This window comes from Synchiropus splendidus, chromosome 4 (genome assembly GCF_027744825.2).
Source record: "Synchiropus splendidus isolate RoL2022-P1 chromosome 4, RoL_Sspl_1.0, whole genome shotgun sequence".
Lineage (NCBI taxonomy): Eukaryota > Metazoa > Chordata > Actinopteri > Syngnathiformes > Callionymidae > Synchiropus > Synchiropus splendidus.
This window is the reverse complement of record NC_071337.1, coordinates 26,702,034-26,724,591: the sequence shown is the minus strand read 5'-3', so window position 1 is coordinate 26,724,591 and position 22,558 is coordinate 26,702,034. Positions and strand designations below refer to the sequence as shown.

Here is a 22,558-nt window from a genome sequence, read left to right as displayed (position 1 = left end):
TAGGTTTCCAGTGTAGATAGAGGACTTTCTACTCCAACTCTCCTCTTGACCATAAAGAACCTAAGTATGGCCACCATGAGAAACATTAAAATATTGAATATAATAAATATGGATACAACTTTGCAAATGTGTTCGCTATTCATTCAGGAGCCCTGGGTTTGGAAAAGATTGGTATTACCACACCATGTGGCAAAATATCAATAAACATTGCTGGCAGCTCATATGCAATACAAATCCACACAAAACACACAAATAATGTCATCCATTGTTTATTACCTCTCTGCAAAATAAGCAAACACACCATCCACTCCAATTGATATTGAGAAAAGGTGGAAAACTCTATTTGCCTATATGGATTTGTCTTGCGCTACTCCTCCGAATGGAGGTGCGAGAGGATGTGGAAGGGAGAGGTGTAACCTCAAACAACCATTCACACACGCCTACTGACCATTTAGAGTTATCAATTGTGAAAGGAAAATTCTCTAAATTTGTCCGCCTTTCACTCAACTGTATGATGGTTCACCTGATCTCTTTCAAAAATATCTTCAAGCTGGTTCCACCACTGATCTAAGGTGACAAACGTGGTGGCAAACGCCCCGAAAGAGAAAACGCACTGGAAATAAATGTTGATATCAAATAGGGGGCCGCAATATTCTCCCCCTGCTGCCGTTATTTGGCCCGCGGACCGTGAGTTTGAGACAGCCAAAAATATACAAACTTGACACAGAGAGGGCACAGATTTGAACCAAACACAGAGTTGTATTTGAACTCAGAACCAAGCTACTGCGAGTTTTTAAGTGCTCACCTTTCAATATCCATCAGTCAGGCGAGTCCATATCTTCAACTATAAAACACCATTTTACTATTTGGAATTTTGTTGAACGAGGAACGACTACCGGATATGATTTGCTGTTCTGTGGGGAAAAGGGTTCTTGGATAACCTTGTACCACATTACGCACCAGCGCAGCAGCAGTTCTATCATGACGTACAGCTCGCCTTTATGTCTTTATGAGATCTGAGCGCATGAATAGTGCGATCTCTTCCCAACCTCTCTTTCTCTCCCACCCTCCCTCCCCTGATCACAACTACTAACCAAGTCTTACAGAGATCAAAATTCAATCCCGTTCTGAGAAGAAGAAAAAAAAAAAGAAAGAAATGACGTTATATGAATATGTGCCCAAAATCCTTAATGAATAACTTAGGACGAGTAGGAGGCAAATGCTGCCCCAGCTGTTTCCTGTTGAAAATGTCTGTGTAATGTAGATAAATGTGAGGGATTTTCTCTCTAAATCCGTCTCCTGTTCGCTAAATCTCACTTCTCCAAAACGAGCCTGCGCAATGGAACAAAGTGGGAATATTGAGATGTGACATTGCCTGCATCTCATCCGCTTTTCTGCCCGTTTTTTAATGACTTCAAACAAGTTCATTTTCGCCGGGTTTTGTCTTGCGGAGACCCGTGGGGATGTCTAGCGCCTGCTCCTTCCAGTGGCATTTATGTGATGTCCTCAAGGTAACTTACCTGATTTCCTCTGAATATCACCTTTGCGCTACATCCTTTACTTTCGCGCGGACGACACGGGCTGCTGTGCATGTTTCACTGATGGTTGCATGGGATTTCAGACCACTTTTCGACACTTTTTGCGCGCATTTATTCTGCACGTGTCGGCGATTTTTTTTTTATCAGATTGTCTTCTGCTGCTTCACGGAACTTTAGTTATTGGTGTTAATCCCTCCGATTGCACGGGTTTTGCTCGCCGGGATGATTCTTTCATCGCCGCAGAAAATCTCTGAGCAACTTTAATTACTGCTGAGTGCGCTTTATTGCTCCAAACAGGCTGCAGGTTTAAGGCGACCTCAACGTGAAGCATTTACGGGCGCAGCGGTCATCGTGGGCTGGAGTGTGGATTTTTAATGCCCTGTTTATTTTCTTTATTGTGTTCAGGCGTCTTCCTCTGGCAGCGTTGAGACGTATTCCGTGTCTTTTTTTGTCTTTATTGCACGCTATTTGCATCGCGTAATGACGCGCTTTTGAATTTGGCACAAGATCCTCGGTGACTCGGTTTATTGATGATCGATTTTCTCGTAGATAGGTGAGGTTATATTGACTTAAAAGGACGGAATAAGGGATGTTTGAACAAGTACGGTGGGGGCGGGGGGAAGGGGAAGGCATGATGGAGCTTGGATGCGCGCAGGTCGGTTACGCATAGAGCGTCAAAGCCTGTTCGCCTCCTTTAACCACGTCTCTTGGTCTTAAAAATGGATGAAGCATAATGTGCTCCGCATTTTCTGAAGTGGCTACGTATACTTTTACCGCCGGTTTGAAGAGATCAACCCATGCAAGTTGGACACACAAGAATAACTTGTTATATTGCCACCTGCTTGCAGCGTCTCTTCTCGGCTGTGTCTGATGATGCTCTGTGTGCTTTTGTCCCGTGCGCAGAGTGCAATGTGCTGTATCTCCTGTAGCCACACCCTCTCACTGCTGCTGTGCGTCCTCACCCTGACTCCGACAGCAACAGGGGCCGGACCAGAGACCCTGTGCGGGGCGGAGCTGGTCGACACGCTGCAGTTTGTCTGTGGAGAGAGAGGCTTTTATTTCAGTAAGTGCACCTTTTTATTTATTCATAACGGCTGGTTGTATCTGTCCCAGAACTATCCACCTCCAGCAGGCTCATAAATAAAAAAGGAGCCGGTTTGACATCTAGTCTTGACTTTTCCCTGCATTCATCTTCTCTTCCCTTCATCCCTTCATTCATTGATGCCCCTCTTTTTTCCCTCTGGCACATTTGGCTCATTTATCAACCAAAACGTAAATTAAATATGGCTTATTGGTTCCCTGCTCAAGGTTAATTACAGTTTTGTCCACAAGGGATGTGGAATTTGGCAGTCTTCAAAAAGAGGAGTGGTGGGGATAATGTTGCTGTGAAGCCATTCTCTATGTATCTCAGCCAGAAGCTAACTGTAAATGAAGAGGTCCATTATTGATTTGGAATATCATTGCATTTGTGGTGGCGTGTGTCAAATCATTGGTGTTACACGACTCAAACAAAAGTAAGACGCAAATGTCAGTGGTGCAAAGATTGAGCCGTGTGGAACCCCATTTTCATCATGGTTATCTTTCCACGATGAAAATCGGGTTCCACGGGATGATGTTATCCGCCATTGTGTGGTTAACTTAAAAACATGGATGTGATGATGAAAGACGTTCTTGCTGTGCTGTTTTCTGATCAGATAATGACCACGTGACTCATCATGGAACCCAGAGGTTGTTGGGTTGTGGATAACTTGTACTGGCTAAATGATGGGCAGTAAAATATTAAAACATCTCCACTGCTACCTCATGTTGGAGTGAAATAGTTTTTAATGTCAATTAAAATCACATTTTGGTGGCACACATGGAGTCCATTCATCAAGCTGCTAAACAAATGAGAAATGACTATGAAGAAAACACTTTTATGGGGACATTGCTGGAAAATGTCCTCTTTCTTCTGTCTGAAATAAAAATGTTCCACCAGAAAACTGTTGACCCAGAATAACTGACACAACCTCAATGAAAAAATTGAGATATAGAGTTTGAAGGGTTTACCATAATTGCGAACCCTTCAAACTCTGCTGATCATCAACATGGTTGACTCAAAGGGTTCTGGTTGACTCTGGCTTACCTGGTCAGTTGTCAGCAGAAATGAGTGCTGTCATTCTCAACTGAAATGGCCAAAAATATCACTGTAACACTTTGTTTCCAATAGACTCGAGACGATGAATTGAAAGCAAACATTGAATGAATAATATTGAATGAAAGCCCTTCAATATGAGCCACCCCAAAAGACTTAGTTGGTGCTGAACTCCCTCACATTATTATCAGCGAAGAAATGGACAAAGTTGGATGACATTAACAAATGTTGTCCAAAGGTTGACCCCTGTGGAACCCCTTTTCTGAGTGTAACTTCAGTAAATTAGTTTCGACAGCTCAACTTACAATATTCCTTCGGAGTGATTAAATAAGTGGGACTTGCACCACATACGCAAATATGAAATACAGAGTAATAATACAGTTTTAAGTCAAATCACGGATTTGTCCTGAAGGGAAAAAGATTTAAGTGGAATTTGGCTGACTATCTCTTCTGAAAGAGGAAGGGGAGAAAGTAAATGTTGCAGTGCAGCCCGTTCTTTTTTCCAGAAAGGGGAAAGCTTCCCAAAGAAAACCCTTGACCAAGCATCCAGGATTTAAATCTCAGAATTTTCCATTAAGGGACAACCAAGCCAAAACAGAACAGAATATATGGAGGTAGCTGCGTTGGGTGCGAGGGGCCTCATAAAGCTAGGAGACCAGTTTGGCTTTACTGTGAGCTTGAAGTGACATCCCATAATTAAGCCCATTGTCCCCATCATGTGGCAGCCATTTTCTTCTTCCTTCCAAAAACCATTTGTTCCGCGGACTACCAAGCATTATATCCAAACAATCCATTATTAATGGTTTGGGTCCCGACCAAAGTTATGACGGATTTTCCACATGTGGTTGAGTTTATTTGATCCCAATTTTTTTATGGGAGAACAACAATATATAATATTTCTGTGGGACTTTGCATCATCGGTAGTCACAACTAATTCCTCCTTTACCGTGCAGTAACCTGCATAAACCATCAAGAACGATTTCATGCTACACTCGCTGAACTACATGCCTGATAGATGAATTTTATTGGTGGATCAGTGCGTCTGAATGAATGGATTCTGTGTTTCTTTTTGGTGTGTTCTGGTCTGTTGTCAGGTATAATAAGGGAAAGTGTTCACACAGGTCATGCTCAGTTTGGGTTTTAAGGTCGCATTATAAGGATATCAAGCGAAAATATTTGGCTTTTGGATAGTGACGTAAACACATTTGGGCAATGAGAGGCATTTGAAGTGGAAAGTCAGGAGCAGTTAAGTGGCCATTTTTCAAGATTAGGATCAGGGCCATTTCCAGGATATTTTGTCTGACTTTCATGGGTATTTCCATTCTCTGACACACTTTTGTCAGCTCTATGCGTAAAACAGAGGCGACTTGCTGATATTCAGCAACCAAAACACTTTCCTGTGTGCCTTGTTTGTTCAGTAGTGCCGCCCCATTCTAGAGTTGCCAGAAGAATTACTTTTTTCCCTCTGCTGCCAGTCCAGTCTAAGCCTTAATGTCGCGTGCCTTTTCTGATAATCAAGTTGCATATTGAAATTTCAAGACATTTTGGTCTGCCTCTTTGGAGATCTATTGAATTTCTGATTCTTTTTGTTGAATCACTCAATGCCAAAACAAGGGTCATGCACTTTTTCCATTTTTCTTTTCAATTTTTTCCTAACAGATCTTAATTCTGGGATGATTTCTCTGACTTTTTCCTTTGAAGATTTGTCTTTTCAATTGGCTCCATACCTGTCAGTGCAATCGCAACCACTCACTTGAGTCCAACATTGAAGATCATTCGCCTCATAAAACGAAGAAAGCACTGTTGCATCGTCTGTATTTCCATTTACTTGACCAGTTGCGTTGAATTGTTTTAAATTGTGTCCAGTTGAACACCCAGACTAGTTGAATGAGGTGAGGTTTCTGTCTTCAAAGTGTAGGCTAGGTTAGAGATCATTTCGTCTTGAAGCGGAGCTTAGCAGCGTAATAATAAAAGATCTTTGCTTCATAAACAGATCTATATTTAAAGAAAGTCTTGAGATGCATCGTGACCTATCCATCATCTTCAGCCCCAATTTCTTAATGACAGCCGTCTCGGATCAGTCAGTCTCCTGAGTAACATTTTCCAGCTCTTCCATGGGGAATTCCATGCCAGTCCTGGGTCAGATGGAAAATGTAATCCTTGCAGAGTTTTCTGGGTATGTCCATTGATTCTCTTAAGGCACATTTATGATGACTCCACTTTGTTTGGAAAGGGAAGCCCCGATGAGTCTGCAGAGAGTCAACGTTGTGGGCTGTGTAAAACCCGTTTTCCATACATTCGTGGCCCGATCAATAACATGGCATGCTGAATTGAGACCAGTGCTCGTAAGATCCTACATGGAAACGCTTGAGTCAATTGGACCAGATTTGGGTTATTTAAACATACTTAGCTTTACGTTTCGTCAGAATTTTAGGTCAGCTGAATAGTCAGTGGACCTATGTTGATCCAATAATGCAAGAAGACCGCAGTAGAAAATGAAAGAAACTGGATGAATATGGAAACAGAATAGGGGAGAACAGAGTAGGCCATTAATTTAAAAAGTAAAAAGGCAACAGTTGTTCCTTGTATCCCTTTATAGTTTATAAACCCTGAAAATGAAAAGGCTTTCTTTTTTTCTGTGTCAGCTGAGTTGTGGAGAACATTGCTGCTGATTCCATCTCTGTCTCTGCCTCATTCCTCCACATCTTTTTAGTTCAGCCAACAGCATTTTTAGTCTTTTTGGCAACTTGTCCTGAAGCTTGTTGGAGAACCACCAAGTGACTGTAAGTCATGTTCATCCAGATGCTGCTAGCGATACCTGCCTTCAGAGAAGTGGTCAAGATCTTCTTGACCACATGTCACTGGTCTGAGGAATAGTTTCTCCCTTTTTAACAAGAGGTCATCACATGGGTTTTGCAGGTCTCTGGTTTGTCATTTATGGATGGAGGATGAAGTTAAAAGTTGATTTGCTTCCGAGATCCTCATAACCCTTCATATCGCAGCGTGAAGCTTTTTTAAATGCTCTCTTAAAGTGGTTGCAGATGCAACCTCCAAACCGCTCCTGACAGTCCATTAGTGTGTCCAGAGATCGGATGATGTGAGAACATGATGAAGTATTGGCCTCTGATGTTGATAGTTTTACTGCTGCTTTTATAAATGTGTCTCGCCGTTTAACATACGTGTCGGCATTTAACTGACAGGATTGTACAGATGCCAATGTAGCTCCTGGATTCACATGCAAGAAAGGGGGAACAGACCCTTCAGTGGTGAGAGGGAATGTATTTGTCTTTCCTGTGTTAACTTACATATAGCCGTCACATTACAGTGCTCTGGCCATTTATCAATGCCACATTTTGTATGTATTAAATAACACAAACACTCCATCCTTTCTCTGAAGAGACGATGAGGTTGGTGGAAAATGTGCTTTTTCTCATCTTTCTCGCTTCCTCTCTTTTTCTTCATGTCAATCCTTCCCCTCCTCTTGACGTTGGGACGGCACGTGCACTTGTGGCTTTTTGCTCCAACTATTTGGTTCTGTCATCCATAAGACATTAGCGGTAGTTTGGCAACAGAACACTTACTCCGTTCACTGAACTTTCCCCATCTACCTGTGGTTGTGTTGGACTTGGCATCGAGCTGATTGATAATGTGTGCTGAAGCCTGGTGTTGCAGCAGCACTGTGCTTCGACGGCTGATGCTGTGGCCAGTACACCTTACGGATGTAACGTGTTTTCGACATTTCATCTTTCCAGCCCTGAACGAAATACGAAAGAGTCGGTGGAAATTTAATGGGGGTGGTTGTGGGGGTGGGAGGCGGTGTAGTGAAACAAACTGTGGTTTAAGAAACAGAAACAATCCACAAACTGCAGTCAGTTTTTCCAATTATTAGCCTGACCTAAAAATCCTCAGTTGTCTTTGCAACGCGTTTGCAAGGACTGTTGAATGTTAATTGTGTGATTCTGATCTGCAAAGGAAGCTCTTGTTTCAGGTCCAAGAGGTTTCCAGAGTCAGATGAACGAACCCTTCCTTTTTGCAACGACGCCCAGATTTATTTGCGAGTTAGTATCCGCTCACGCAGAAGATAAAAATAGGTCGTAGATGACCGACGATCATTGTTCTTGTTTGATCTTTTCACTTTCATTCAAAGCTCTTAAGGCTGTGAGGAGCGTGCGTGTATGCGTGCGCATGCACTCTCACATGCACAAACACTCACATAGTAAGGCCTTGGCCCTTAGCAGCAGGGGATTATGTGGATTACAGGATGATCAGGGCACCCTCCTCCTCCTCCAGCCCGAGTTTAACAGTGGACCCGAGCGCACAGTGAAAGGCTCTGAGAACTGAAGAAAGACCTCCTGTGTCTTTTCCATTGCTGAGAAAAAGGTGTCATTTTTCCCATTTGGACCCGAACTAAAAACCTCCAACTGCTCTGTGAATCATGGCTCAGTAGAACAAAGGGCCGCCTTATAAAAAAGACAAGCAGATGTACTCTAGCTTAACAACTGTGCTGCGAGTGAGAGACAGGACCAAACATGATTCCAGATTTCATTATCGGGTACATACATAGTCTGAGCTCAATGAAGCATTCTCTCTCAAATAGTCCACCATCTGAGCTTATATTTATTGGGGGGCTGCTTTCACCTCCTGTGATCATGAATGAGCAGAAATGCCTTGTTTTCGTGTCTTTTAAATGAGTTTTGAAAGCGTTACAAATCCAGCAGGGACATCTTACGTGACTCATCCTGAATTAGCAGAGTAGAGAGAGTACTTTTCGTGTACCAAAAATTTGGATTATCTCTTGCGTCCAGATGCTATTTTTGCAGACACTGCCTCTCTCTCATTGTTTCAGTTGTCCAATGCCATGGCCCTCTATCAAAACGCAGACAGAATGCTGTGGATATCTCACATCGCACCTCTGATCGAGTGGTTATATAGGCAACAATGAAGGCCTTTACGCTTGACACATGAAGTGTCAAGAAAAAAAACAGCTAGTCTATGAATCAGATGATGGATCAACTCTGTAATTCACTGTTAAGTGACAAAGTGGCAGCACTTCATCATCGTCCAACATCACTTTAACGTCGAGATCAACACTTCAGCGTTTCAGCACAATGACCAAAGGAAATCTTTATTTCCGCTATAAACCTTTTTTGTGGAACCAGAGATATAGTGGCGGTTTCCAAACCTTTAACGGCGCTCTACTCTCTGTCGAGCCATAAACTCTTTGACACTTCGCAGGAAGAGCCGAACTGTGCACCGACTCCAAGAATCCACTGGTTTTTAATGACCGTGACCAAGCCGTAAAACTCAGAAACCTTGGATTGCCACTATGGAATGGGGAACTCCAGCCATCCCGCTCCAGTAGATCTCCTTGGAGGAATGAGCACCATGCGATCGATCCAACCAAAATGAAGCAGCAGAGGGCACAAATGGTACTGGCAGGCCGTCCATTTCAGGGAGGGTGGCGCGAAAAGGCTGTGGATGCCTGCCACTTTTATCCATTCATAATACTTTAACACACACACAGTTGTATTTTTATGGCGGATATCACTGTAGAAGGTGATAGCCTGCGCCCAAGCATCTGCCATAGCCGACCAAACTTCCTTCGTCATTCCCTATGGCAAGCTAATACCTAATAACTGAACTCACCGATGATTACACTGCACACACTCTGTTTCAAATTAGAACCACCAAGAGTGAAGTTTAGCTCAAGATCCTGACGTTCTCATGACTAAGGTTCAGTAAGCCTAAAGCCACAGCATGCAGCAATAGCTCAGCTTCCCCAATGCCTTACTTCTTCAGAAGCCTCTGGGACTGTCCCAATGAAGCTTCGTCCTACAACCGTGAAACTCCCTCCAACAACAATGGTTAAATGCTTGTTCCTCACGCGATAATTCACTGACTCATCATCTGAGGGAACTGACTCATGACCACTGACGCAAGCCACATGGTCGGTGGTGCCCACCATTCCAGACCGAAACAAAGATGCCGCAGACATTTTTTTTTTCTTGTTTATTTTTTTTTTCCAACCTGATCCATGACTACTCACGATCCCTGCAGAATTTTCCAGAGACACCAGCAGTTGGTGTGAGGGAGCATGGAAGCTTGTTAAGCCTTGTTTGACAACATTCACTCCTAAGAACTCTTTGTTTATACGGGATTATAGTTGTTATCCATGGAATTGAAGCATTTAAACCTTACAAAGCTTTTAGACCTGATTATTACATGCATGTTTTTCTCCACAACCTGCCGAGCTGATTTTCCTCTCCCTTCCAGCTGTTTATACATCGGGTTGCATGCTATTTTCAGAGCCAGGGATGTTAATTGGTAGGGGTTTTATTTGGAAGGATTGGGAAGTGGGGCAAGTAGCAGAGGCATGGCCCCTTGCTCGGCTCCCAGCAGCCATTATATAATCTGCCTCTCCAGTTTTACATCAGGTGTGGCTGGAATGAACGAGAATTGGTTCATAAGTGAAGTCGACCACTTTGAATCCTCGAATACATTACATACTGCATTATGCACATCATAAATACGCCATTCAAAAGAAAGGAGAAATTTTACCTTTACTGACTTCCCTCAACACTTTGGAAGTAAGAGATCTGGGTAAATCCAGTTCTTCAGTGCCCTAAATAATGCAGGTGCACTGTGTATTTTTAGCACCTGCTGTGAAGCAAGGCTTTCATATCGTTTCCTTCTTCTCCCTGCACACATTCACACCCTTATTAGCTTCCTCTGTTCTGCGTGTGTCCGAGCAAAAAGATGCTTGTGAAGGACCGCGGCTCTCGGTCCAAGACAACATTGTCAGGACAAGGCAGACAAAGAGCAGAAGTTAATGTACTTTGTCAGCACTGGCAGGCTTCTGAGCCAAGAGCTATTAACTCTGAGAGGGAACGGCATTTCCTTCTTGTAAATGCCATATTAAATTATTATTATTTCATTTGCTAACACGGAAAAGCCCATCAGTACTCTATTACATAAAGTGAGTGGGGAATTGTAAACGGGGAGTCTTTCGAGAGGTCACCCAACTAGCCTATGTTGAAAAGACAATGTCGATGCTACTATGAGGTGATTTCACTCCACGATTCTTTCCTTTATTTTCACCTTGCTTCAGAGGGATTATTATCGGAGTGATCATTTCTACTCTTCCAACGCCATATTACTGGTGAACTTCTGGCATATTTATTTAAATAATATGCATTAAATATTCCCATTTCCTTTGGCAGATAGATGGACTCTCGACCTATGATCTTGTTCTCAATTTTAATTTGGATTAAACATTTTTGCTTTCATTCTTTGAATCGTGTCTACATGTAAACAATGAAGTACTTTAGTTCAATAAATGCTTACATTATTATTTTGTGTTGTAGTTGAACCATTGTGGAAAGTCAAAACTAATATGATAAGATATGGCCTCGCTCACAATCCGCTTTGATAGTGAGCTTGAAACAAACTTCCAATGGCTATTTTGTGCTGTTGAAATCTGTCTACTTGAGAAAGCACCCAAATCCACCAACTGCTTTCTCCTTTTCTCTTGACTCAGGTAAACCAACGGGCTATGGCCCTAATGCCAGACGGTCACGCGGCATTGTGGACGAGTGTTGCTTCCAAAGCTGTGAGCTGCGGCGCCTGGAGATGTACTGCGCACCTGCCAAGACTGGCAAGGCCACCCGCTCTGTGCGCGCACAGCGGCACACCGATTTGCCCAGAGCGCCTAAGGTTAGTACCGCAGGCCACAAAGCGGACAAAGGCACAGAGCGTAGGACAGCACAGCAACCAGACAAGACAAAAAACAAAAAGGTGAGTACAACACTGAAAACTACAACTGGGTACCTGGAAACTGCGGATAAACAAAAAAATGGTTTCATTTTTCATTTTCCTCACTAGGCTGAAAAGTTTGCTTGTTAGCACAGCTGAAATGACATATCCTGTTATTTTTGTTCAGACACAGTGCAAAGATTCAATTCATTCTTCTTTACAACCACACACCACGCATGTCCAAAGTCTGGCCTGGGGGCCATTTGCAGTCCTCGATTTAATTCACGCAGCCCACCCCTTTTTGGCTGACCCAGTGGTGTGGCCATTTATTCATTATTTTAATATATTCTTGAATACTGTGAGGAAGCAGAGGCTTAACTTTTGTTGATCAGGACCAATTTAAGATTGTTGAGAAGTTGTTTTGAACTCGAACAAGACAACTACTGGTGTAATGTCATCTCACAATTGCATCTTGCCAAATCTGGAGTCGCATCAAATTATCTGATAAATAAATACCTGTACATAAATGGTTGGTATTACAGCAGCTTACAGCAATCCAGTCCTTTCCAGAATCTTGTTGTGCAATAGCAATACCTACAGAAATGAAAAACGACTCTGTTTTGTCTCTTTACCTTACATTCTCTGCACATGTGCTGATGCCAAATTAAATAAGTCGTCTGTTCCTCAAGTGCAATTCTTAGTAAGAGATGTAAATCTGTTTTTATTTTCTTCCCTCAGAGACCTTCAAATGGACATAGCCATTCAGCTTTCAAGGTATGTTTGCAAAATGGGGGCCTCTTTCAATGAAAATGATGAGCTAACAAACAGATCAGATCTGAATATAGCCGAAGAAAGAAAAAGGATCTGACTGCACAAGTGTGGGCCATTTCTGATGTACTCTTTATCTTCTGTCTCTTCAAAAAGACAGGGAGAAAAAGCCATTAGCGAGGGGTAGAACTAAGTGTTTTCTGTGGTAGATCCAATGGCACTCCCCAGGCAGACTCGTCTCTCAGCTACTGTACATTATGTGCTACCCATTTTGGCAACAGAAAAGCATATTAATCACGCTCAAAGTTTCCTCGAAGCAGTAGCTCCCATAGAAATCCTTCGGATTTGGATTCTGTTTGCTGTTCGGGGATAGAGACAAAGATCAGGACATGGTAGCTTTGGTAAGTTTTGGTGAAGGGGAGAAGTTACGGAGGAAACACCCAGCTGGAAAAGGACTGACTAATAAAGTTTCTCCTCCAGAGGATTGCTGTTTTAAATTCCATGTTACTCCCTGGAATCAGTGTGAAAGTGTTGATTTATAAGGGCACAAACACTTTCACATAAAGTCTAACTATGTGTAAACCAAATTACAATCTGATGACATTCAACAAAACAATGAAGAATGGGACTCATACATAAAGCAAATTTCAAGACGGCAGTTTACATACAAGCAGAAACAGGAGAGTAAAAATTAAGGCGAGATAAACGCGCGCTCTGCCAATTCCATCTCCTCAGGGAGACTGTTTGATTCCCCTGTCATGTTGGATTTAAAGGCAGACCCAAATGCATACCAGGACAGCAGGTAGGAACAAAAATGTCTTTTAATGATCACAAAGCAAGAGGGGGCTGCTGCGGACTGTCCTCCAAAGACCGGGGAATAGGGGAGGCCAGTTGGCAGGAAAGCAAGCAGGCGGAAGGAGAGCAGGAACAGAAGGTCAGAAGGTGACGTTTAAAAACTGTGCAAACAAGAGGCCAAGCAAGCATCCGCAACAAAGCATGTGAATGATAGCAATCTGGCAAGTACTGGTGGACAAGTCTTCTGGTGAATGGGGGCAAGTTTGCAGCTAATGGGGAGGGGGCCGGTTTGGCCCAATAGGAGAAGCTGGCGGAGCCCTGGTGCCTTGACAATTGGGACAACCAACAAGGACCTGAGCCTGGCTCGGAAACATTTCTAACACATAACCCGATATGAGCTGCAGATGATGTATGACTCAGCGTAGGCTTGTGAAGTGCATTGGTAGACATCCGGAAAATCAAATGAACCATTGTTTTGTCTTTGCAGGAGGTGCACCAAAAGAATTCCAGCCGTGGCAGTGCGGGGGGCAGAACTTACAGAATGTAGGGAAGAAGCAAATGGACAAATACCCACCTGGAAGAGCGAAGGGAGTGGCCTTACCTGGTATACCCCTGTGGAATGGTTCAATGTAAATCTAAGAGGATGCAAACCATGGTCTAGAGAGAGAGAGTGAAGTCGCGTTCGTGAGGGTATCAATAGGTCTTGTGATTATTTATACACTGCACCATTCCATATTTGGGAGGAATACTTTGTTATGCATCAGACTAGATTAGCTGCTAAGACACGAGCAAGAGCATACTATACCTCCATGTGTGAGCTGCAGCTTCCCCAGCCTCCAGGAAAAGGTGGAACGACATCTGGGCTGAACTTACATCGATCGCTGCTGGCTTATTGTAAGAACCGGCGGTCCGTATCCCAAAATGTTGTGGATGTAAAATGTTTTTACACCCGTTGAGTGGGTTTATTTAGGCATTTGGTAAAACAGGATACTTCGCATCTTTGACCTGTGCTAAGAACAGACTATTTTGCTTCTCATCAGCTCTATCTGCAAATGTGATGGTCAGAAGACATTAAAGTAAAGCAAGAAAAGGTCATGGGTGTTTCAAATCCCCTGCTTTTGAAGTCGCTGGAAACTTCCAAACCCTGTCTACAATGAAAAGAAGCCTTCCACAACAGTTGAGGAGATTTGAAGGGTGGCGGGATTTAACAATCCACAGTAATTAGTCCAAAGCCCAAACAAGCATTCTGTTAGTTTATGGTGCTTTTCTAGTTGTCAGATCTAGGTCACAGTTTGACTCAAAGTACACTTGGCGAAAGTGAGTGGAATAAGACAAATACCAACAATCAGGCAAAGGTTGTCTACATCCAGATCACATGACACTGCTTTGGCCAAGTTCTGTAAATAATCAAGTCCAAAGGGATCAGTTTAGAAAAGCACTTAAATAATAGCCTGTTTAGTTCATGATTTTTTTTTGTTGTTGTTGTTATTGTTCATTCTTCACAAAAGGTTACTTTGATTTAATCCGAGATAAATTCACTGACTACCGAAAAATATATTTTGCTGATGAATTGATATACGGTATGATGATACGAATCAGATATAGTTTTACGGCAACTGGAGTGTGTGTGTCCAGGATACTCATAAAAAGCACACAGTATGAATCAAAGTTGTGCAATAGCGTTAGGGTCAGACACACACAACCACGTCATGAAAATCCACTTCCACCAAGTCCCCAAATACCGGTTTATTGAAGCCTCTGTGCAAATTTACTGTCATTGTACTGCACAAACTACAATTGGCTACTTTTGCCTCCTCTGCCTGTGTATAACCGATCAATATTCCCATTTATGTTATCTATGCATTACAATCATTCAATGTACATGATGGTTTCATATTACAGAATTGTATTAAGAATCATATCCACTGTATAATGGTGCTATTTGTTTGTTATTTGCAAGAGATGGCCAAGACAGACAGATGGCATGGATTACATTGGAGATCTTCCCTTTTGCACAGCCATGTGGCCACCATTTTAATAGTGTTTTATTTGTAAGCTGTTTCAATAAGGTAGAAGTATAAACGAGTAAATGTAACTGTGTGAAATCTGTGGATGCATGGAGAGCAAAAAAAAAACAAAAAAAAAACAAGAAGCAGAAGAAGAAATAACCATTTTGTGGTCCCAAGAAGGCTATTTTTTTGTACTGTTTTTAAATTATTTTCTCAATGGAAACCCCTTATGCCAAATAACTTGACAAAGGTACTGTGAACTGTTGTGTTGTTAATAGTCATGGAGTGCTTTTGTAGCGTAAAGACATTTCACTGAAAGCGATTAAGAAAGTGATCAAATAATAAAAACACAGTTGCCAATAACCCAGTACTTTGGTAAATAATTGAGTTTTTAAATAACATATCTGATGACAAAACTTTTTTTCCCCATTTTAATGACAACTAGACACCAGGGTATCACTTATATTGTTGATATGGAAACTTTCTGGCATACCATAATCTTCCCAGGATAATGTGGAGATGCTTCCTCCCAGCTGGTTTTGCATTGGAAACATCTTTACTTCTAGTGAGGATATTTTTTGGTATTCTTAATTTCAATTTAAAAAATTCTATCTAAAACACTAAAACAACCTTCCAAACTTGCATCAGCATACAAATAAAAAAAAGAGAAAATTGAGTTTGAGTGGGAAAAATTTTGGTCCAATTCCTTGTGATTTGAAGTACATGCAGCTCTAGTTCATTGTACATAAAGCAAGTCATTTACCTAGACTTTTATACTGTCTACCAGAAATTGCAAGGACCTCCTCTCTCATTTTCAGTTTGTGAGTACAAATTTTAGCTCAATTGACCTGTTGTGTGATTTCAGCTCTTCACATATAGTGAACAAACCAAAGAGTTTTAAGAAGATTGTCAGGAGAAACAAACACTATGTTCAACAGAGTCACATCCATTGCAGATTATACCAACTGATGTTGTCCACGTCTTTCACATGGTGTCTGTTACAACTTGTCTAATGTTGAAAACTAAAGCAAGACACACGAGGAGTCTCACATTCAGCTGCAACCTTAAATCATCTGTGGCTTTATTACCATTTCTCTGTGTCACTTGAGTGTGGAGTTGAACATAAAAAAACAAGAGTTACTGGGCCGTTCATGACTCATTGAGAAGTTCAGTGTAAAAATGTCACTGTCCAACAAACTGTTTAATCACAGCACTGTTATTTATGGTGCTCCTTTTGCCTTCTGTAGGAAAATACTGACAAACTGTTCACCATTCCTGCTGAATAAACCACTTGTCAACATCACAGAACTGACTGGCGAGTTTATATCTTGTGCATACATTTGCGAAACCCTCGGGGAGTCATCGTGTTGTAAAGACATTACCCACATGATTATGCAAGATCACAAATCTGCAAGGATTTTTGACAAGGAACTCTGTGGAGTCAGATGCCATATAATTACCAAGCGGTGGTTTGTCCCTTTTTCTGAGCACATGCAAATGTCTGAAGACTTTTCAGCTGCAGATGAAGCTAACCTTGATACTTCATTCCCAGCGCAGGATGAATTTGAGAGGACTGAGTATGCTTCATGTGAGAGTGATACTTCCTCCTTTCTGCCAAGGAAAACAGAGGCGGGGCGTGGTGCTCGCTGAGGCCAGAGCTGCGTGTTCAGCTCTTCGGAGGATGCTTGGAGTGACAGCGCTGCGCTCCCACTCGCTGTCAGCACTTTCTATACCGATGCTTACCGAACAGCCATCTGAACCCTCGTGAACCTGCTCATGCACTGCAGGACCCAGAATTCGTTGCAGAGGGAGTTTGCTGAGTTTCCGGTTTCTCTGGCTGTTATTTCATCCCTCTGCGCTTCTAATACAGGATCAATGATCTCACATTAATGGTCCAACTGCAGCCTGCAAGCTTGCAACATTCAGAGCTTAAATAAATCCAGAGTGGGCTGGTGGCAGACAACCAAACCATAACAACCTATTATCAAAGTCGGTGAGGATGATTAGAACAAAATACAGGATGCCACTAAAAGGATTTTTGCCTCCGCCAAAGAGGGCATGTTTGTGACTTGTGGCTTGTCTGCCTGTCTTCAAAGTAACTACAAGAGTTACGGACGGATTGGGATGAACCTTTTGAGGAAATGGGACTAGGAACAACAGATTTCAATTTGGGAGTGATCTGCTATGAGTTAGCCATTAAGTTAGATGTACAGTAAACATGGTATACACGCTTACGAGGTCTCTCCACTGTGGCCTGGGTTCAATTCCAGGTCAGGGAATTTGATTTTAGTTTTGTTTCAAGAGGGCTTTATTACACCTGCCAATCAAGGAGGCTATATTTTCGTTAGCATCGGTTTGTCTGTTTGACTGTGTGTTCAAAATAACTTAAAGTTATGGATGGATCTGGATGAAATGTTCTGAAAATATGTGAAATCGGACAAGGAACAAATTATTCTATTTTGGGACTGAGACAGATCACTGTCTTGACTCATGAATTAATTTTTTTTTTTTTCAATGGCTGAGTTTTGCACTCTCTGACTGTTTTTCTAGTTTATCCTCTAACATGCTTTACCTTTGGCCTTTGACCTTTGGACATGGAGTAAAAGAATCACAAGAACTAATCTAAACTTACACAGCTAGAAAAGCCTAACTGAGCATATTTTAAATGTAACTTTGACTAGACAAACACATTTCATTAGTTCAGTATTTATTTGCCGTGGTCTACATATAGGTAGTCTAGTTAAGCCTTTCTAAAGTAAGATTACCACCATTTCTAACCACCACCATTTTACCATTATAGTTTTAATTCAAATTACCTCATTGCTCAGCATATACTGTGAAATATTTGAACTGACACAAAGAGGCGGTTTGCTGCATTATGCACAATCTAATAAACTGCAATTGAATCATTTCCACTGTCTGTCATTGCATCCACACCTTGTAGTCTGGCCGCATTAAAATTACAAGGTCGCATGTAGGTATAGATGGTTTTCCAATGCAATGTTTCACAACATAAAAGCATTTTTTTATAAGAAAGGTTGTTTTGTGCAGAAACCTTGTACCGGAGTGGACGCTCAAAAGCTTTAGCCTGCTAGTACTGGTATATAACATCGGGCGAAACTTCAGAGGCAGAGTCCGTTTGTATGTAACTTTTGAAAATGTTATATAAACTTTTTTTACAGGCTTTGTATGACTTGGGGTCTCTGTGGCAGCCATTGATTTGCCCATGTCCTGGAACACATTGCCTCATGGTGAGCACTATGTGCCGTTTTTTTTTTCACTCCACGCCATTTCAGTCATGTTTAAACAGTTAAAAGATGCTAACATGTTAACAAAAAATGTTAGAGACAGTTTTTGGTTACCTAGCACTACCAGTTGCTTAAACCTGTACTAGTAGTACTAGTAGACCTAATGCAAATAGAAGTGCATGGATTACAGCCAAAGTTCGCTCTCAGATAGGTTAAAAAAGTTTAATAGCAAATTGGAAGCTAAAATTAATTTTTCGCCGCCCATTTATTACCATATGGAGGTTACTACTGGCACATGTACAAGTTTACAAATAGTAGACATATTTGTCTACTAGTGCTACTAGTGAACATTTTTAGAACACGTGACACATTTTGCTTTATTAGAAAAACTAATAAAATGTTTTAAGTGCAGGAAGCGCTCTCATGTTTCTGGAAGCAGCTGGCCTTTCCCAGAATGCTTTGCTCGGTTGGTGACTGCCTGACTCGTCCACAGCCGGTGAATGTGTTCTCAGATGTGACGAGCGATGTGGTGGTTGGCTCATGACCGTCGTCGGGTTTGAAGCTTTTTGTCAAGGTCCCCGGTCCTCTTCCCCCGTGGAGCGTGATAGGGCTGTGTGCCGACGACAGGGCCACATGCTATGGCTTCCACCAGTCATGGGTACATCTACGCGAACCTATGTCCACTTGATGTGACAGAACATTCATTCTTTGCTGTCAACCTCCGCAGCATTCTGGAGACTATTTGTTGCTCTCAGGAAGACTTTGACTTCAGGCTTGACTACAAAAAGAGGGGATGTTACCACTGAGAAGACAGGCTCAATGGTTTGGTTTAACGTAGAAATTCTCACCCCAAATCTGTCCCCAGACTCATTTGAGAAATCTCAGGTTTTATCAAGACCCAATCGACAGGAGCAGCAGATGGGCTGAAGTAGGTCTGACGGTTTCCAATAGCAATGGTAGAACACTCAAGCAAGTTCAGATGGTCGGGGGATGAACTGGATTAGTGGCATGAACAAATGCCAGATGTTGGCGAATGGATGTTTTGAATGGGATGTGAGGTGATATACGCTTGAAATGATTTTGTCATTGTCCAGTCGTAAGCATGGCAAACCCCAACAAAGTCATGAGGCTTGCCCTCCTGAGAATCCTGGGGAGGAACAAATCCTGAAAAAGCTACTCAGCAAACTCCTCAGAGGAAAGCTTCCTAGAAAATGTCCAAGATAGATCCAGAGATATAGCCCCAGGAATGGCCCTAAGTCTCTATTTGTAAGCCAAAATTTGACATTATCTGGAGTAATTTTTTATCTTGCTCCATTTATACATGCATATCGAGCTCGAAAGAATGATGCCACAGGGCGGAAAAACTACAATGCACTGTGGTCTTTTAGGTCAACTTGAGAGTTTGTTTACAACATTGTTGTTGTTAAAGTTAGCTTCTTAGCTTTGATCATAGTGCAAACATGCTATGTTATAATCTGCCATGCTCAACCGTGACAGCTGCGGAAAAAAACAACAACACTAGTTTCTTCTTTCAAAGTGGAAGAAGCGCCAAGGACTCTGGGTCTTGGAAGTAACAAAGATGCACTGTCTGGATAGCAGCTGTCAGGTGCCCAAACATCACTTTCAATGCAGTCGCTCGACACTGTTGTTGTGTTTTTCATATCATGTGTTATACAGCTTCACAAGTGTCACATAGAAACGGCACTTGTGTCCCGTTTGCGTATGTAGATCACCGCAATGAGCAAAGGGCTTAACCTTTCCTCACCCACAGGAGATTTATTTTGAGTTCATGGAATGTTTTTATCATAGCTGCTGTTAGGTCCGATAGGTCTCTTCTTTTGGATCAATCCCATCAATTTCTTTGTTTCATTTTTTTTTTTTTATGTATTCCTCTCTCAAAGATCTGCATTCAACGGTGGACGTAAACAAAGTCTGTTGGCTGTAAAAATGTCAGCAGCCCACATTGCTTTGAAAAACCACATGTCCTTGTATGAGTTTGTCTTGAGTCTGCTCAAGAAAAAAAAATCAACATAGTGCACAGTTGCTGGTGACTTGCTTGTTGGTCTTGATCTATGTTCGGAAAAACTATGGAGCTTCTAATCTGACCAATGAATTGATGTTCCTTGCAACATATTTCAAGCAGCCTGGAGGCACAAGCTGTCTGTTGGTCATCATGAGCCAAAGTCAGGTGTCAGAGGGAAGTGGAAGGTCCCAGCACATGTGCTGAGCCTCAGTTACAATCCGAGTAGCAGGAGTTGACAAGGAATCATGTTAAAGTCGTCGAACCATTGGTGGAGATTCTCCCACTACCTCGACTTCAGTTGACAGTGGAAATTCACTGAGGCTTGATTATAGTAGGAGAGAGTGTTGGCTCAGCTGTGTGCTTTAAGAACCCATGATGTCAGAGTTTTATTTTCCTTGGAGAGGCTCTCATCAGCTGCATTGTTCCAGGAAACCATGGTCTGTGCTCTGGGCAACCAAAAAAATCTTACCCAAATGTGGTCCCCCCTTTTGCACCCGCATCATTTGGAGCAACCCAGCATCTGGCATAAGCATAAATCCCTCCAGCACGCAGACACTGACAAAACCACGGAGCATCTGCTGTGTCCTTTTTCTAGATGGAGGTGTCTCTGATGAAAGCCATAAAATCATGTAGCTGCCCCAGTAGGATTGTAAAAGATTTCAGCGAATGACGTCATCGAGGCCTGACCTTTGCTGAGTCCGTATGCACAAGGCTGTAGGTGGTGTGAGTGAGCGAGAGCACCAGCAGGTGATGCACTGTGCTGACGAAAAGCCAGATCTGCAGAGTACATTCATAGTTTTGAAACAACAAATGGGTTTCAAAAGAACCAAAAGACAACAGCGTACACACAGTCATACCAACAAGCCACCTCTAGCATGTCATTTGAGCTTTGCTAGAAAACTAATTTGTAGACACCTTCTGGGGTCCATTGGTTTATTACTGGAGGTGCCAAAGATGCTGATAGAGCCCAGAAGCTTTGGGCGAGGTGCAATTGCATATTTGGCAAGGACAGAACGTCCGTCTCAGAGCACTGGATGAAACTGTTGAGCCGTTTGCTTAAAGTTTCAACTGACATAAACAGACTGTGGAGTGAATCGAGAGGGAAGTGACAGAGGGAGATCAAACCGAGTCAGGAAGGTTACAACAACAGACACTCACAAGTTCAGATGTTCTTCTGCTGGAACGGTCGTACGGACCAGTTCAAGTCCCCCAGTAGAACTCTTTCCTCGCCAACAATAATACTTTCAAAATAAAGGCAAACCACTCCAAGTAAAATCACTTCAGCTGAGTTCAATGATTGTTATTCATGTTCGGCTTGCACCACCTCTGTGCTCCTGAGATGATAAAAAGGTGATATTTGAACTCCACACAAGGTATGGTATCAGTCCCATAAAGGACAGGGAGAATAAAGTCTTTTTGGCTTCATTCGATCTTTGGTAGTTGCCCAAAAAGTGATAAGCTTATAGAGCAGATTAAGATAGGTCAAGAGGGAGGGCTGACTTGCTGTGGCTGCCGCAGACGGCAAAGAAGACTCTTGGCTAGCTAGTAGAATATTGGTCGGGTGGAATGGAAGAAGAGAGAAACAGACTGTATGTAGGCCTCTAAAAGGCCACTCGATTACTGAATAACTATCACTTGCAAGAACAGAAGGATCAGTAACGGTTTGTCTGCCATGGACAAATGACAATGGACAATAGACATGGACAAAGTAGGTGTCCTCTTATGTAAGGTGATCACCCTTCGCAAGTGTCTCAGGTTTTCAATAGGGTGAGATTTGGAGAACATGGCAGCTGAGGTGCAACTGACAGATAGAGAGGAGTCCACTAAGGATGATGAGTTCAAATGCTTCATGTGGTCTTACTGATGGGATTTTGGTCACACAGAGTCAGAGCAAGATCTCTACATTTATTCCCTTTGGGAGACTGTGACCTTAATGACATCTTTTTTAAAAGAGACAGTTCCGTCCTTAATTGCTTTACCTGCTTTGTCACAACTTTCAAAGAAAATGTGGGAAGCTATAACATTTTTTAGCTTAGCATCACCTGCTGGGTTTACATCAACATATGAGTCTCTGTAAGCAGAGGACAGACCATCAAATCCCTGCACTATGACCTTGTGTAAGCAAACTTCAGTCTCAAGGAAGGATTAATTCCCTGCAGAGATTCAACCTCCACCATGATGTGTAGTCATCATTCATCTAAGGACAAAACATATAAATGGAAATCCTTGGACCCTTTTGTGTCAAAATAAAGGCATCACTGCTGGAGACTGGAGAATTTTTATTTTTCCTG

The 22,558-nt window shown here is 42.3% G+C and overlaps 1 protein-coding gene across 2 annotated transcripts; it reads left to right on the top strand.

Annotated features, from left to right (window-relative positions):
* Positions 1–1,204: 1,204 nt before the first annotated feature.
* Positions 1,205–16,287, top strand: igf1 (insulin-like growth factor 1). Of its 2 annotated transcripts, none has more exons than XM_053862574.1 (5): positions 1,205–1,511; positions 2,442–2,601; positions 11,210–11,466; positions 12,163–12,198; positions 13,475–16,287. In XM_053862574.1, the coding sequence occupies exons 1-5, from the start codon at positions 1,464–1,466 to the stop codon at positions 13,532–13,534; spliced, it is 561 nt and encodes a 186-aa protein (XP_053718549.1). In that variant the 5' UTR covers positions 1,205–1,463; the 3' UTR covers positions 13,535–16,287. The 2 variants fall into 2 exon arrangements, with proteins under 2 accessions (XP_053718549.1, XP_053718550.1); XM_053862575.1 differs by lacking the exon at positions 1,205–1,511 and adding an exon at positions 1,659–2,091.
* Positions 16,288–22,558: the final 6,271 nt, after the last annotated feature.

Bases quoted from the DNA above. Each gene is read 5' to 3' on its own strand.
- igf1 (XM_053862574.1), top strand. From the start codon at position 1,464: ATGTCTAGCGCCTGCTCCTTCCAGTGGCATTTATGTGATGTCCTCAAG. The intron at 1,512-2,441 runs GTAACTTACCTG...TCCCGTGCGCAG, and splicing joins ATTTATGTGATGTCCTCAAG to AGTGCAATGTGCTGTATCTC. The intron at 11,467-12,162 runs GTGAGTACAACA...TTCTTCCCTCAG, and splicing joins ACAAGACAAAAAACAAAAAG to AGACCTTCAAATGGACATAG.